The sequence below is a fragment of the Hydra vulgaris genome, chromosome 15 (assembly GCF_038396675.1).
Source record: "Hydra vulgaris chromosome 15, alternate assembly HydraT2T_AEP".
NCBI lineage: Eukaryota > Metazoa > Cnidaria > Hydrozoa > Anthoathecata > Hydridae > Hydra > Hydra vulgaris.
The window spans coordinates 6,251,596-6,263,666 of NC_088934.1; the positions used below are offsets into that span (position 1 = coordinate 6,251,596).

Consider the following 12,071-nt stretch of genomic DNA (forward strand, 5'->3'; position numbering starts at 1 on the left):
GTATTGGTGGACCTAATTTGACAATACTTTATTATACATACTTTTAGTTTTATACTTAATATATTTTATACAATTAGGGGTAGATGAGGCTCCTAGCCGTGGTGAATGTTTCCACAGCAAAAAGAGCCTCAAGGTGAAAATCTCACCATGGGTAAGGAAAAATATGATATAAAATCCCCACTTTAATGTTATGTGGTTATGCGGTAACTGTTACCTTTTTATAAATTGTTTTAATTTTTCTGTGGGCATTCTAAAATGACATTTAATGTTGTTCAAAACTGTGTAGATTACTCATTTAAAGCAACTACGTGGGCTGTTACCTTTCCATCTAGTGAGTTAATGTATGAACAAGGTAATGCAGAAACAGATGCAAATATAAGAAGATGGAAAACAAATTATTTAATCACATAAAGTGAGTACAGGTCTTTTTCTAATCACGCGCATCAGTTATTAACTTTTTATATAGATATAAATATAGATATATTTATAGATAGATATTAGATCTAGATATATATAGATAAAAAATATTTTTTTAAACTTGTATTTTTTATTTTATACTTCTTTTTTTTAATCATCTGTCGACTTTTTTGTTACATCTTTTTTTATTAAACCCTTATTTATTTTTTAGCAATCAGAGTATAAAATTAGAAGGCAAATGACTTTTTTATTTTTTTACATTGTATGTAGTATTGTTTTCTTAAAATTACTTAATGATTTAGATAAAAAAAAACAAATAGCAACACTAGAAAATCTTGTTGCCAAAATAGTTAGCGACTCACCAAGTAAGATTTGTTTTAAAAGTTTGTGATTTAAGATAATTATTAAATAATCATATTATTATTTAAGATTTTATTTGTTTCTTTTTAGCTAAATCTGATTCATTAGATAAAGTTTGATGCGTGCTCTTATAAGAGAAAATATCAACTGGTTCGTTAGATTATGTTTGAAGCGCGCTTTTATGGGAGAATATATCGACTGATTCGTTAGATTAAGTTTGAAGTGTGCTCTTTGCGGATTAAAGCGTGTTCTTCGTAAGTTGCAGATCCATGATTTGTACTTATTACTTATTGGATATAAGGAGGATATTTTAACAAAAGTGCAGCTTTTATTACAAATTCAAAATGTTCATGTCAAGAACTAATATATTGACTAATAAAACCATGTAATTTAATACGTATTAAATATTTCCTCTACGATGAGTTTTTTTTCTTTACACGAATCCAAACACTTCGTAATTATAAAGCATAATTTTTGCTTAAATATTACGTGCCAAAATTAACGTAAAAAGCACGTCTTTTGGACAGTTCATGGGGACCGAAAAATCACTTAAGTATTACGTGCCAAAAGTAACGTGAAAAACACGTCCATAAATCACGCGAATTGGTCATTTCATGGGGACCAAAATGTCACCTAAATGTCACGTGCCAAAATAACGTGAAATTCACCTTTCACGTCGCTGTCACGTCGCTGTGCCTACCGGGGTGGTGCAATGATCGGAGTTCTTTCTCAGAAACAAGAGGCCTGAGGTTCGATATCGGCTCTGGCCAAATAAGTGAGGTTGGTAAGAAAGGAGGTATGAGCTTCTTAGTTAAACTGCTCTTCCACGGTGTTTTGTGATAAGACCCAAAGTTTTTTTTGAAGCAACCTTAATAACTAAAAAAAAAGTCACACAGATGATTGTGGATTGTTGTGAAGATTTTCCAAACAGAAACTTTAAATTAATAATTTATTCTTCTGTAGTTATAATACAGCGTTTTTTGTGTAGATGTTTTCAGAGTGGATCTACTGTATCCCTAAAATAAACATCTCATGCTTACATTGTTTTTGGAATTTAATAGATCTTTCTCTTTTTCAATATATTCATTGACACCTTTTTTTTTCCTTCGTTCTTTTAACAATATTTTCTGGTAACATGTCGTTGTACATAATATATGAAATCACGAAAACTCGAGAAGGATGGTAAGATCTTGTTACCAAGATCCGTTTAACAATACAATAATAATAAACCAACTATTACAAAAAATATCAAATGAAAAGTAAATATCGTTTAAAAAAACATAATACAAATAAGATAAGGTTTCCAGGGCCGACGACACAGGTTTCGAAGTGGAGGGGCTCAATCGCCAATTTCTAAAAAAAGTCCTCTAAATCTAGTATTTTCTTAAAAAAAAAATTGACTGTAAGTAAATGGGCTGCCTTGTAGTTTTAAACAAGTTAAGATAAAATATATCTTGGACGACTAATATAAAGCTTAGAGTTCTTTTTTTACTAACCCGCTCTGTCTCAGTTGTTTCTGTCACTGGCTCCAACTATATTATATTTTCAAATTTTTAACAATGGGACACAATTCCAGAAACATGTATAAATTACCTGAACCTTGATTTTATTATGATTTGGATATTTAAAGATATTACCACGAGGAATTTTTGTAATTGACGATATTTCCGAAGCCGATTGCATCGAGTGCCACGCGGACGCCAAAGATAAATGTTATTTGTTATAGTTTTATCAACTGCAAAAAATTGATTAAAAACGTAATAGATCAGTTATTCAATTGTCGTGTCTTTTTCGAAATTTATAATAATTTCTTATTTTCTGCAAAACTGTATTCGCAAGAATGATACAATCATTCAAGTTTTTTGATGCGTATATACGAACTGTTTCTACGATTACTGAGCAGCCAATCTTATTTAATGAAAATTTCCATCAGATAATTTATTGTTGACTTCATTAAAAACAAGTACAAAATCAACCCTGAGTAAAGGCAACGTATGTTAAAGTATGATAAAGTATGATAAAGTTCGTACGATAAAGTTCGTAAAGTTTTGTACGATAAAGTTCGTCAATTTCTAAAGAATTAATATACTAGTTGATTACTTCTTGTTGCAATATTTTTCACTTTAATCGGTATCTAAATTAATAACAAAGTTTTTCAATTGAAAGCGAATTTTTGAACTATTTTTTTTTAAAGTTTAAAAATTTGCGTTTAAATTAAACGCAACATTTTTTGTCTTATTTTTGTTTAAATGCAACTCATTCATTTTGAGTTTAAATGAATATGTTTCATTGAAAAAAAAATAAGACAAAAAAAACGTTGCGTTTAAAAAAAAATTCGCTTTCAATAGAAAATACTTTGTTATTAATTTTGGATCAATAATTAAAATTTAAATTGCACAGTTTTCAACATAAAGTTGCGTAATTTTACACGCAAAAAACGCTGCAAAGATTTCTAGTTTTTTAATATCTTTAAAATGTTAAAAATAGAAGTAAAAGGTCAACCACGAAAAAATAGAAAAAACTGTAATTTTTTTTGAAGGTTTCTAAAAAAATTAATAAAGAATAACTAACTGGTTAAACAAAAGTATAATTTAGGTTGCCCCCCCCCCCTTCTTCCTCCTCCCAAGTAATAAAATAAAGAAAATAATAAATAATGATAATAATAAATAATGACCAAGTTGAGAACTGTTCTTAACTATTTTTATTTTTTTATTTTTTTATAATTTAGCTTTATATATATATATATATATATATATATATATATATATATATATATATATATATATATATATATATATATACATATATATAAAATTTTGCATTTTTGTTTTATATTAAGGAGTTATACACACACAAAAACGTCTAAAGTTAAAAAGTATGTAGTTATACTTTCTAATAAATTTAAAAATAAAGACTCCTTTGCAATTCAAAGCCAGAGAAAAACACGCGATGAACCATACTTTCAAACAAAAGATCTTTACAAATTATTGTTAAGATTATCTGAAAAAAAGTAAACTATAGATTTTCAAAAAAAACTTGAATTCAATCTCACATATTAGTAAACGTTTTTATATCAAATTCGAAAACAATAAGTGATTTTTGAGCGGTAAAAGTTTAATTTTGTTGTTAAAAGATTTTCGAATGAACTCGAATTTTATTCTTGCGAAAATGATATACTTTTGTTAAATGTTAATGGGTTTTGATTTTTTCAACATTTTTGATGAAATTATCGAACAAGATGATCGATGTCGAACATTTAGAAGTCAGTTCAAATTCAGTATAAAATTTTTCATTTATTTTTTACTATATTTTTTAGTGTAAATTTTTTTATGAAATCTGCAAATTTTTAAGGGTTAAAGGAAATAATGTTAACGGTTAATTCATTCTTCCAAAAATCATATTTGTTCTAAAAATGCAAGTGAGACAAAAAATTGTTAGACATAGTAACTTAAGCTATAATCTTTTTAATATTGTATGGTACGAGCGGGTTTGTAACTGTTTGTCAGTAAAATAGATTATATAATTTTTTAATGTTTTAAAAAAACAATTTAAAAAAAACTTTTACAAAATTTGACTTTTCGGTATAATTTTACTGACACAACCATGAGCGCCCGTAGGATTTTTTGATGTTTAAGATAAGACTCTTTCACGCATTGTGCAAACTCTAAACTTAAGTATGTTGTATAAGGCCATACAAAAAGTTAGGATAACCTCCGCTATCCTAATTTTTTGCAAGGTCTCCTCATTTGGCACAGGTATGAACATATATAAGCTTAGAGTTTACACAATGTGTGAAAGTGTCCTATCTGAAACATCAAAAAATCCTACGGGCTCCCATGGACACAACCTTTTTACCGACACAACTTATTGTATATAGACTTATATGTTTTCATTTATATGCATTAAACACAAACTTGCATATATAAGTATTCGTCAATATTCTGAAAAATCTGACAATTAGCATTTTATTCAACGATGCTCTCTGCCAATGTTATTTTATGCCAAGCACGGTACATATAAAAATAAATCTTTACCTAAAATCATCATATAAAATAAAAATTTTGATCAAAAGGTTTATCCTATGCAACTACGAATAACTATTTTCAGTAATGCATATCCGGTATACGCTTATTTTACATACGATTTAATATCTAAATTATAAAATGTATGGCATCATCTGTATATATTTAATCTAACTAAGTCTACTGTCAACTTTAGTAAACTTGTTATTCAGTTGTCAATCCCGTTGAAAAGTCATCATTTGCGTGATCCAAAACGCAAATATGTCAAAGTACAACTCTGCACTAAATCGAGTTTGATTAGTTTGACTGCGATCAGTTTGACTGCGATCAGTTTGACTGCGATCAGTTTGACTGCGATATAACAAAATAATTTTATAGCTTTCATTCGAACTATAATGTTTTCCTTTTCGAAATAGTAAATAAAAAATTTTCATTACTACAATCAATGTTAATGACATGGTCATTTAGTTTTAAGTTTTGTTTTGGAAATTTAAAACTTGGCGATTAATTTTATCTGTATCGTTTGATCAGGGCTCTTTTTTTGTTTTGTTTTGTGTAGTTTATTTCGGATTTAAAGAATGTTTTCACTGCATATACATATATCAAAATTAATGGCTGATGCAAGTAGAAGGCACATTTTACCTCATCGACGAGCACTGACTAATTTGAGGTTTGAAGTTAGTGGTATTGTGGATCCGTTTTTATTATTATTATCTATTAAACATTTTCAGTTTTTATTTATTGTTTTGTTCTAGATATTCTATATCTAGGTTTTTTTTCTAAAAAAAAGTCACTTGCATCAGATACTATATTTAATTTGTCTGTCAATTCTTTGTGACATTCAGGATAGTCAGTAAGTTAAAGCGCTTTTGTTTTATAGATGACCTCTGCCAAGATTATACTTATTGATCCAAAGAAAAAAATTATTCAGGTATTGAGTTTGTTGCGGGGTTTATTATTACCAGCATGCATTGGATTACCAAACTTGTTAATAAGTTTTTTTTGGGTGTTACCGATAAACTTCTTTCGAACTCTACTTCACTTTAACATTTAAAAATATTATTAAAGTATACAACTTATAGTTTTTAACTGATTGAGTGATTGAGTAGGGCGGGGCAAATTGAGCATAGGGGAAAATTGGGCAGTTAAAATATCTCAAAAACTACGCATCGCATGATAAAACATCTAATAGATAAAAGATAGGTGTTAAGAATGGTAATACAAATGCACAATAAATGGTTTTTGGAAGGCAATCGAGTGAGATCACGGGAATTTTTCGATTTCGGGCCGAAGAAGTAAAAAAAAATTTTTTTAATCAAATACGAACAACGACTTCGTTACGTAAACACTTTAAGGTTCATGAAATATAAGTATTCTTTTTAATTAATTATTGTTAAAAAAGATCTAAAAATTAAATTCAATTCAATTTGTTTCTAAAAAGGTGAATACAATTGAAAACTTTTAGCATGTTAAATCCTTAAGTTTTGCCTTTATATATTAAAGTTGTAACAACAAATACAATCTGCAGCGAGACGTGTGTTTGTTTTATTACCGCTTTGTGTACAAATAATAGAGTGTTTGTAATATTTTCTGAATACACACATACCACAGTTATGTATCAATAGTAAATGAATTAGTTTATAAAACCTATCTATATATAAATAAGTTTTATGTAGTTTATATAAAAAAAAAATTTAATGCAAAGTATACTATGTTATTACTATAAAACTAGACAAATAAGTAACGAGTAAATTAAATTTTAACTTTTAGTCTTTTTGATGGGTGATGGCATATGTGCGAACTGGCATAGGTGCACCAAAAGAATTTGCAAACGTTGGCATAAGTGCAAATTGGCATAATTGCGAACTGGCATAAGTGTAAATCAGTTGCAAAAGCTGGCACAAATGTGAAGTAGCATAAATGCGAACTGGCATAAGTGCACCGAAAGAATTTTCAGATATTGGCATAAGTGCGAATCAGCATAAATGCGAACTAGCATGAGTGCGTCAAAAGAACTTGTAAACATTTGCATAAGTGCGCAATAAGAATTAGCAAGCATTGGTATAAAAATAAATTCATTTGTAAGAAAATAAGTGTAAATGCAGCTGCTATAAAATTCAAAATGAAGAGAATGACATTAACACTATGCATTACAAAACTAAACTGTGTTGATAACCTATCCATTGGTTATTCAAAACTCAGGCTATTATTTTTCTAAGACCAAGAAAGTTCCTTAAAAAATTATTTACTGCAAATGGCATCCATATTTTATGGATATCCTTTAAAAGATGTACATTGTCTTGCCTATGAGTGTGGTGTTAAGTACGCAATAAAAATGCCACAATTTTGGACTGTAAATAAGATGGCTAGTAAAGAAAGTATGACAAGCTTTTTGAAAGGAAATCTTGAATTATCTGTTAGGAAATCTGAAGCAACTAGCCTCGGAAGAACAACATAAAATAAAATTGGAAATGTAAAAATATTTTATGATAAATTAGGTGAGGTTATGTATGCATACAAATTCAGTGCTTTACAAATATGGAATGTTGATGAAACAAGTGTAAGAATTTTACATTTATTATTTAATTAGATTTTTTTTTTTTAAATTTGTTGCCTATTTTTTAGCAGATTCCAGTTGAAAGTATCAAAAGGTTTATTGGAATCTATTAATATATTATTATTATATAAGATGGAAAGAAGTCGTTAAAAAAATAAACAACGAATGTAAAATGTATTTTACCTATTTTTACTAAACCTCTAGAGTATCTAATCTTATTTATATGTCCTAGTATAATAAATATTCCCACCAGCTTGTTTAAAAAAAAGACAGCTCTACTCTTTACGGAGAGTTTCTATTGAGTGAAACAATACAGCACTATAAAAACAATTACACGCTTCTCTTTATGTGTGCAGTTTAGAAAAACTTCCAATAACTCGCAAGCTAATAAGCTAAAAGTACTTTTATCAAAATGATAATAATGCAACAATGCTAAATATAGCAAAATTGTAACCATAAACCGATCACTATTAAAGAAGCAAATATCTAAAAACCAGTCGCCATTTAAAGATAAAAAAGCCCAACACTGCAAGAATAAAAAAAATCGCATGTTTAAGTTTCTTTAACCATAGATTTTCATGTTTGGATTATGCCTCGCATGAATTTTAAAAATTTTTAAATAAAAATAAAAACTCAATGAAAGAATGTGGAATCAATAAACAAAGTGGAAAAAACCTAATATCAATAAACAAAGAAATCATGTAAAAATGACATTTTTCAGTTTTCATCCTTAGAACATCACCGGTTGTTTTATAGTTTCCTTTTGTACTTTTATGACATTTTTTATGTTTTTTAGTGCTTCTTTATCGTATTGTTTGGATTCGCTCATCTATTATATAGTTTATTGTTTTTTTATATTCTGTTTTAAATATTTTTAACCAAATTTTATTCACACAACGTACTTATATCTTTAAATGACAGCAACAACACAACAACAGCTGACAAAAATGTAAAAGCATGTATAACACATGCTTTTTTATCTTAAATTTAATATATTTTATTAAAAAAATATTAAGCTTAAATTTTTTTTTTTTTATATATACATTTTTTTGTGTTAAAAAGAATTTATGGACTTAAAAACCAACAATTTTTTTTTTTTTTTTTTTTTTTTTGTTATTCACCTTCTCAAGGCCGATAAAGCCACTACAGATGAGGAGGTACTTAATAGTGGTTATAACCCTCTCTCAACTCTATAACTCCGAAACGCGAACCTTGACGAACAAGACCGCTGCGCGGAGGAACAAGTTGATTTTATGTTGAAATTATGTTGAAATTATGTTATGAAAGTTGAAATTATGGACATTTAGGACCAAATGTGTTAAACCTTCCACCTAATTTGCTAGCAGAGAACCACAGCTTCTTTTTAACCATAAAAACAACTTTTTTATATTCAAGATTTTCTGACCTTTCTTGGAATAAGATTTTGAGAAAAATAAATTTTAGTTTTTGAAATTTAACTATCTATTTAAAAACTTTTTGCGTGGGGTATGGTGACCGTTTGTGACTGTGTTTCTGTAGTGACCGTATTTCTGTAGTGACCGTGTTTTTGTAGTGACCGTGTATTGACTCCATTCCTCCAAACTGCAATGCTTTATACAAACAAGATTTGGAAAGTCATGGATAAATTGACATCAAAATAATATTTTTCTTTTAACAAAAGTTAGATTTGATATTTCATTTGTCAGGTTATAAATAGATAAAGTGATAATGAACAGGAAAAGTTACCATTTAATTATTAATTGCTTTTTTTGTACAGTACCTTTGAAACTTAATTACAGGAAACTAATGTTATTCTATGTGTTAACCCCAAAACATTTATAATACAATACTATTGCCATACTTGAGTGCAATCAGTAAAAAATAATCAAGATTTTGTTAGAGTAGAATATGATATTTATGTCATCTGAGCTCTGCACGGCAGCTATTTCAAATCAAAATGCTCCTTCTCCTCCTTAGATTTTTTGAAATAATTTTTTTTGGTAAATTTATATATTTAACAAAGCATGTTGTTTAAAAATGGAAGTAAATTAGGGAGGCTGTTTAAAAGTGATAAGAAATTTTGATAAAGAGATGTGGTGCAAAAAAATTTGTACTGTTGAGATATCAATATGACGTAATTTCATAGTTACATAGATCAAAAATGATTTCGTCGGGGATCCGCGTAACTAGCATTAGCTACTATATTTGGATAATAACAATTTTAACACATTACAAAAACCATGAGTAACTCTTCATACTACTCATACTAAAATGAACCCCTTCTTTTCAAGATATTTAAGGAGGGAGGGGGGAAATTGCCCCATTGCCCCCCTATGGATCTGTCCTTGTAATTCTAGCCCACAGAATATTATAGTAAGACAAATAACTGTGAACAAAGACAAAATATAATTTTTCCAGGGATGTTATATTTAGAAAGGGTTTAGCCTTAAACATCACTGCGATGTTTTTTGAAAGTGTTGTTTCAATACTTATATATGCCAAGTTTTATACTTTGTGTTCTTGGTATATTATTCTAAATGTAAATATGTAATTACCTATAGATAATTACATATTTACATACAATTTTAATGAATTTTTGATACGACACTTGTGTTCCGAGCTGACAATATATAAAAAAATTAGTATCAGAAAAACTATTTAAAAAGATGAATGTTTTTTATTTTTAATTTAAAAATGTTTTTTTTTTAATAAGGTATAGTCAAAAATAATTAACTTTTTATTAAACGTGACGTTAAGATAATAGGGTTCTATCTTCCTTTTGTAACGTTGAAAAAATTTAACAAAATTTGTTATAGTCTCTTAAATTTTTTAAATTAAAAGTAAAAGTTTGTTAAATTCGTTAAATTAAAAGATCAAAATAACAAATTTTTTACATTGATTGCTAAGAACACACATTATTATTTATTAAGTAATATAAATTGGTATAAGACAAAACAGCATATCCGGTAGATTAGAATTATAAGGTTCTATTTCCCAATTTTATGGTAAAAAAATTTAGTTTTCTGTTTTTATTTATAATATTATTTTTGTGTTCAAAATTATATAATTTTAGTATATTAATTTTATTATTATTATTTATATAATATTTGAAAACGTATGTTTGTATTTTTCATTGTTAATTTCAAACTTATTTGATGAAGTTGGAATTAACAATTAATTTGTAAACAAGCAATTTTAAAAATTATAAAATTGATAATGTAAGATTAATCATAAAGCATAAATAACACAAAAAAACATAAATTTTATCAATATAAACAACAACAGCTGTAAAATAATTAAATAATTAAAAATCCAAAGTTGAGTTCTCTCAACGTTAAAAATGGAAATAGAACCCTATTATTCTAACGTCACGAAAAGTAACACTAAACGTATTTTAGTACAAGTATTTTAGTATATTAGAACTACAAAGTTTTATTATTTATAAAATTGTTTTTATAAGATTTTTGCTAATTTTATTAACAGATTTTATAAAGATATTTTTTTCTTCTTGTTGTTAGTCTGATTACAGCATAAGTAGCCTGAGTTTGTTATCAATTGGTAAGCAGAGTTTGTATTTTGTTTGCTTTTTTCTAAGGCTGATAAATTCTAAACTTTTAAGAATAAACATATAATAACTTATGAGTAAAAGGCGGATGCATAAAAAAGTGGTTTTTAAAAAGTAGAGTAAAATCTATTTGATTTATTTATGTTATTCTCTATTTTGTTTAAATGAGACCTTACATGTTTAAAATATTTGTATATATAAATATTAGAAAGTGTTAGAATTCCAGAATTCCGGCCGAAGTCTGTGACTTTTAGGTCATTCCGGTTCCGACCAGAATGACCTAAAAGTCATATTTACATAGGCCTAAAACTAAAATATTTCAGGCCGGAATGCCGGAACTTTAAGACAATAACCTCGTTTTTAAGACATGTGAGAGACTGTGTAAATCAAATCAAAAAATCATTGTCCTACAGAGCAATGAAGAACTATAGGTAAACCTAGGTATAAAATACAAATTTCTAAACAAACTCAATGTAATTTTATTTGCAGTAATCAATTATATAAGGAATTTCAGAAGTTTTGGAATATTGTGGTGCAAAAAGAGTTGCTATCTAGACTTTGAAAATGGTCTCATTTTGAAGTTATCTAAATCCTTCCTGTCTTTTCTAAACTTCTTGAACGAATAACCCAGTCTTTAGATAGCCCAAGCAACTATCGTGGTATCAGCATTATACCAATCTTTACAAAAGTTCTAGAATACCTAATTTTAATTATTTATCCAGATAATAGAGATACTCACCCCCTCAGCATCCCCTCTACAATTTGGATTCAATACTAACTAATCAACGTTAATGCAGAATTTCTAATAAGTGAAACAATTAAACAATACAACAGCAACAATTCCCCTGCGTACTTATGCTCTTTAGATGCAGAAAAAGCTTTTGATAGCTGTAATTGGGATATCCTATTTGATAAATTATGTTTTGATAAAAATTACTACTCAACAGTAGCGCAGCAATCTTATATCAAGGTTGTAAATCAAACTATTTTCTTCTAAGACAAGGAGTAAGACAAGGATCGATGAAAAAGCTAGATATAATTGGAAGGAAGTCGTTTTTGAATGTTTCAAAACACAGTAGGACCTATGCCGGTACTTTATTTGGAATCCAGGAAATTTCGGAAAGTATTAGACAAATTAAATTATACTTGTTCCTTCATCTTCTGAACAATA

General features: G+C 27.9%; 1 protein-coding gene across 5 annotated transcripts in view; it reads left to right on the top strand.

Moving 5' to 3' along the window:
- Window positions 1–3,861: 3,861 nt before the first annotated feature.
- Window positions 3,862–12,071, top strand: part of LOC136072054 (uncharacterized) — a 35,337-nt gene continuing 27,127 nt past the window's right edge. For 2 of the 5 annotated variants that reach the window (XM_065820115.1, XM_065820111.1), the window contains exons 1-3: window positions 3,862–4,054; window positions 5,680–5,730; window positions 10,854–10,893. In XM_065820115.1, coding sequence (XP_065676187.1) covers window positions 3,998–4,054; window positions 5,680–5,730; window positions 10,854–10,893 — 148 coding nt within the window. In that variant the 5' untranslated portion in view covers window positions 3,862–3,997. The remainder of the gene's footprint in view (window positions 4,055–5,679; window positions 5,731–10,853; window positions 10,894–12,071) is intronic. The other 3 variants (XM_065820112.1, XM_065820114.1, XM_065820113.1) reach the window with 3 other exon arrangements.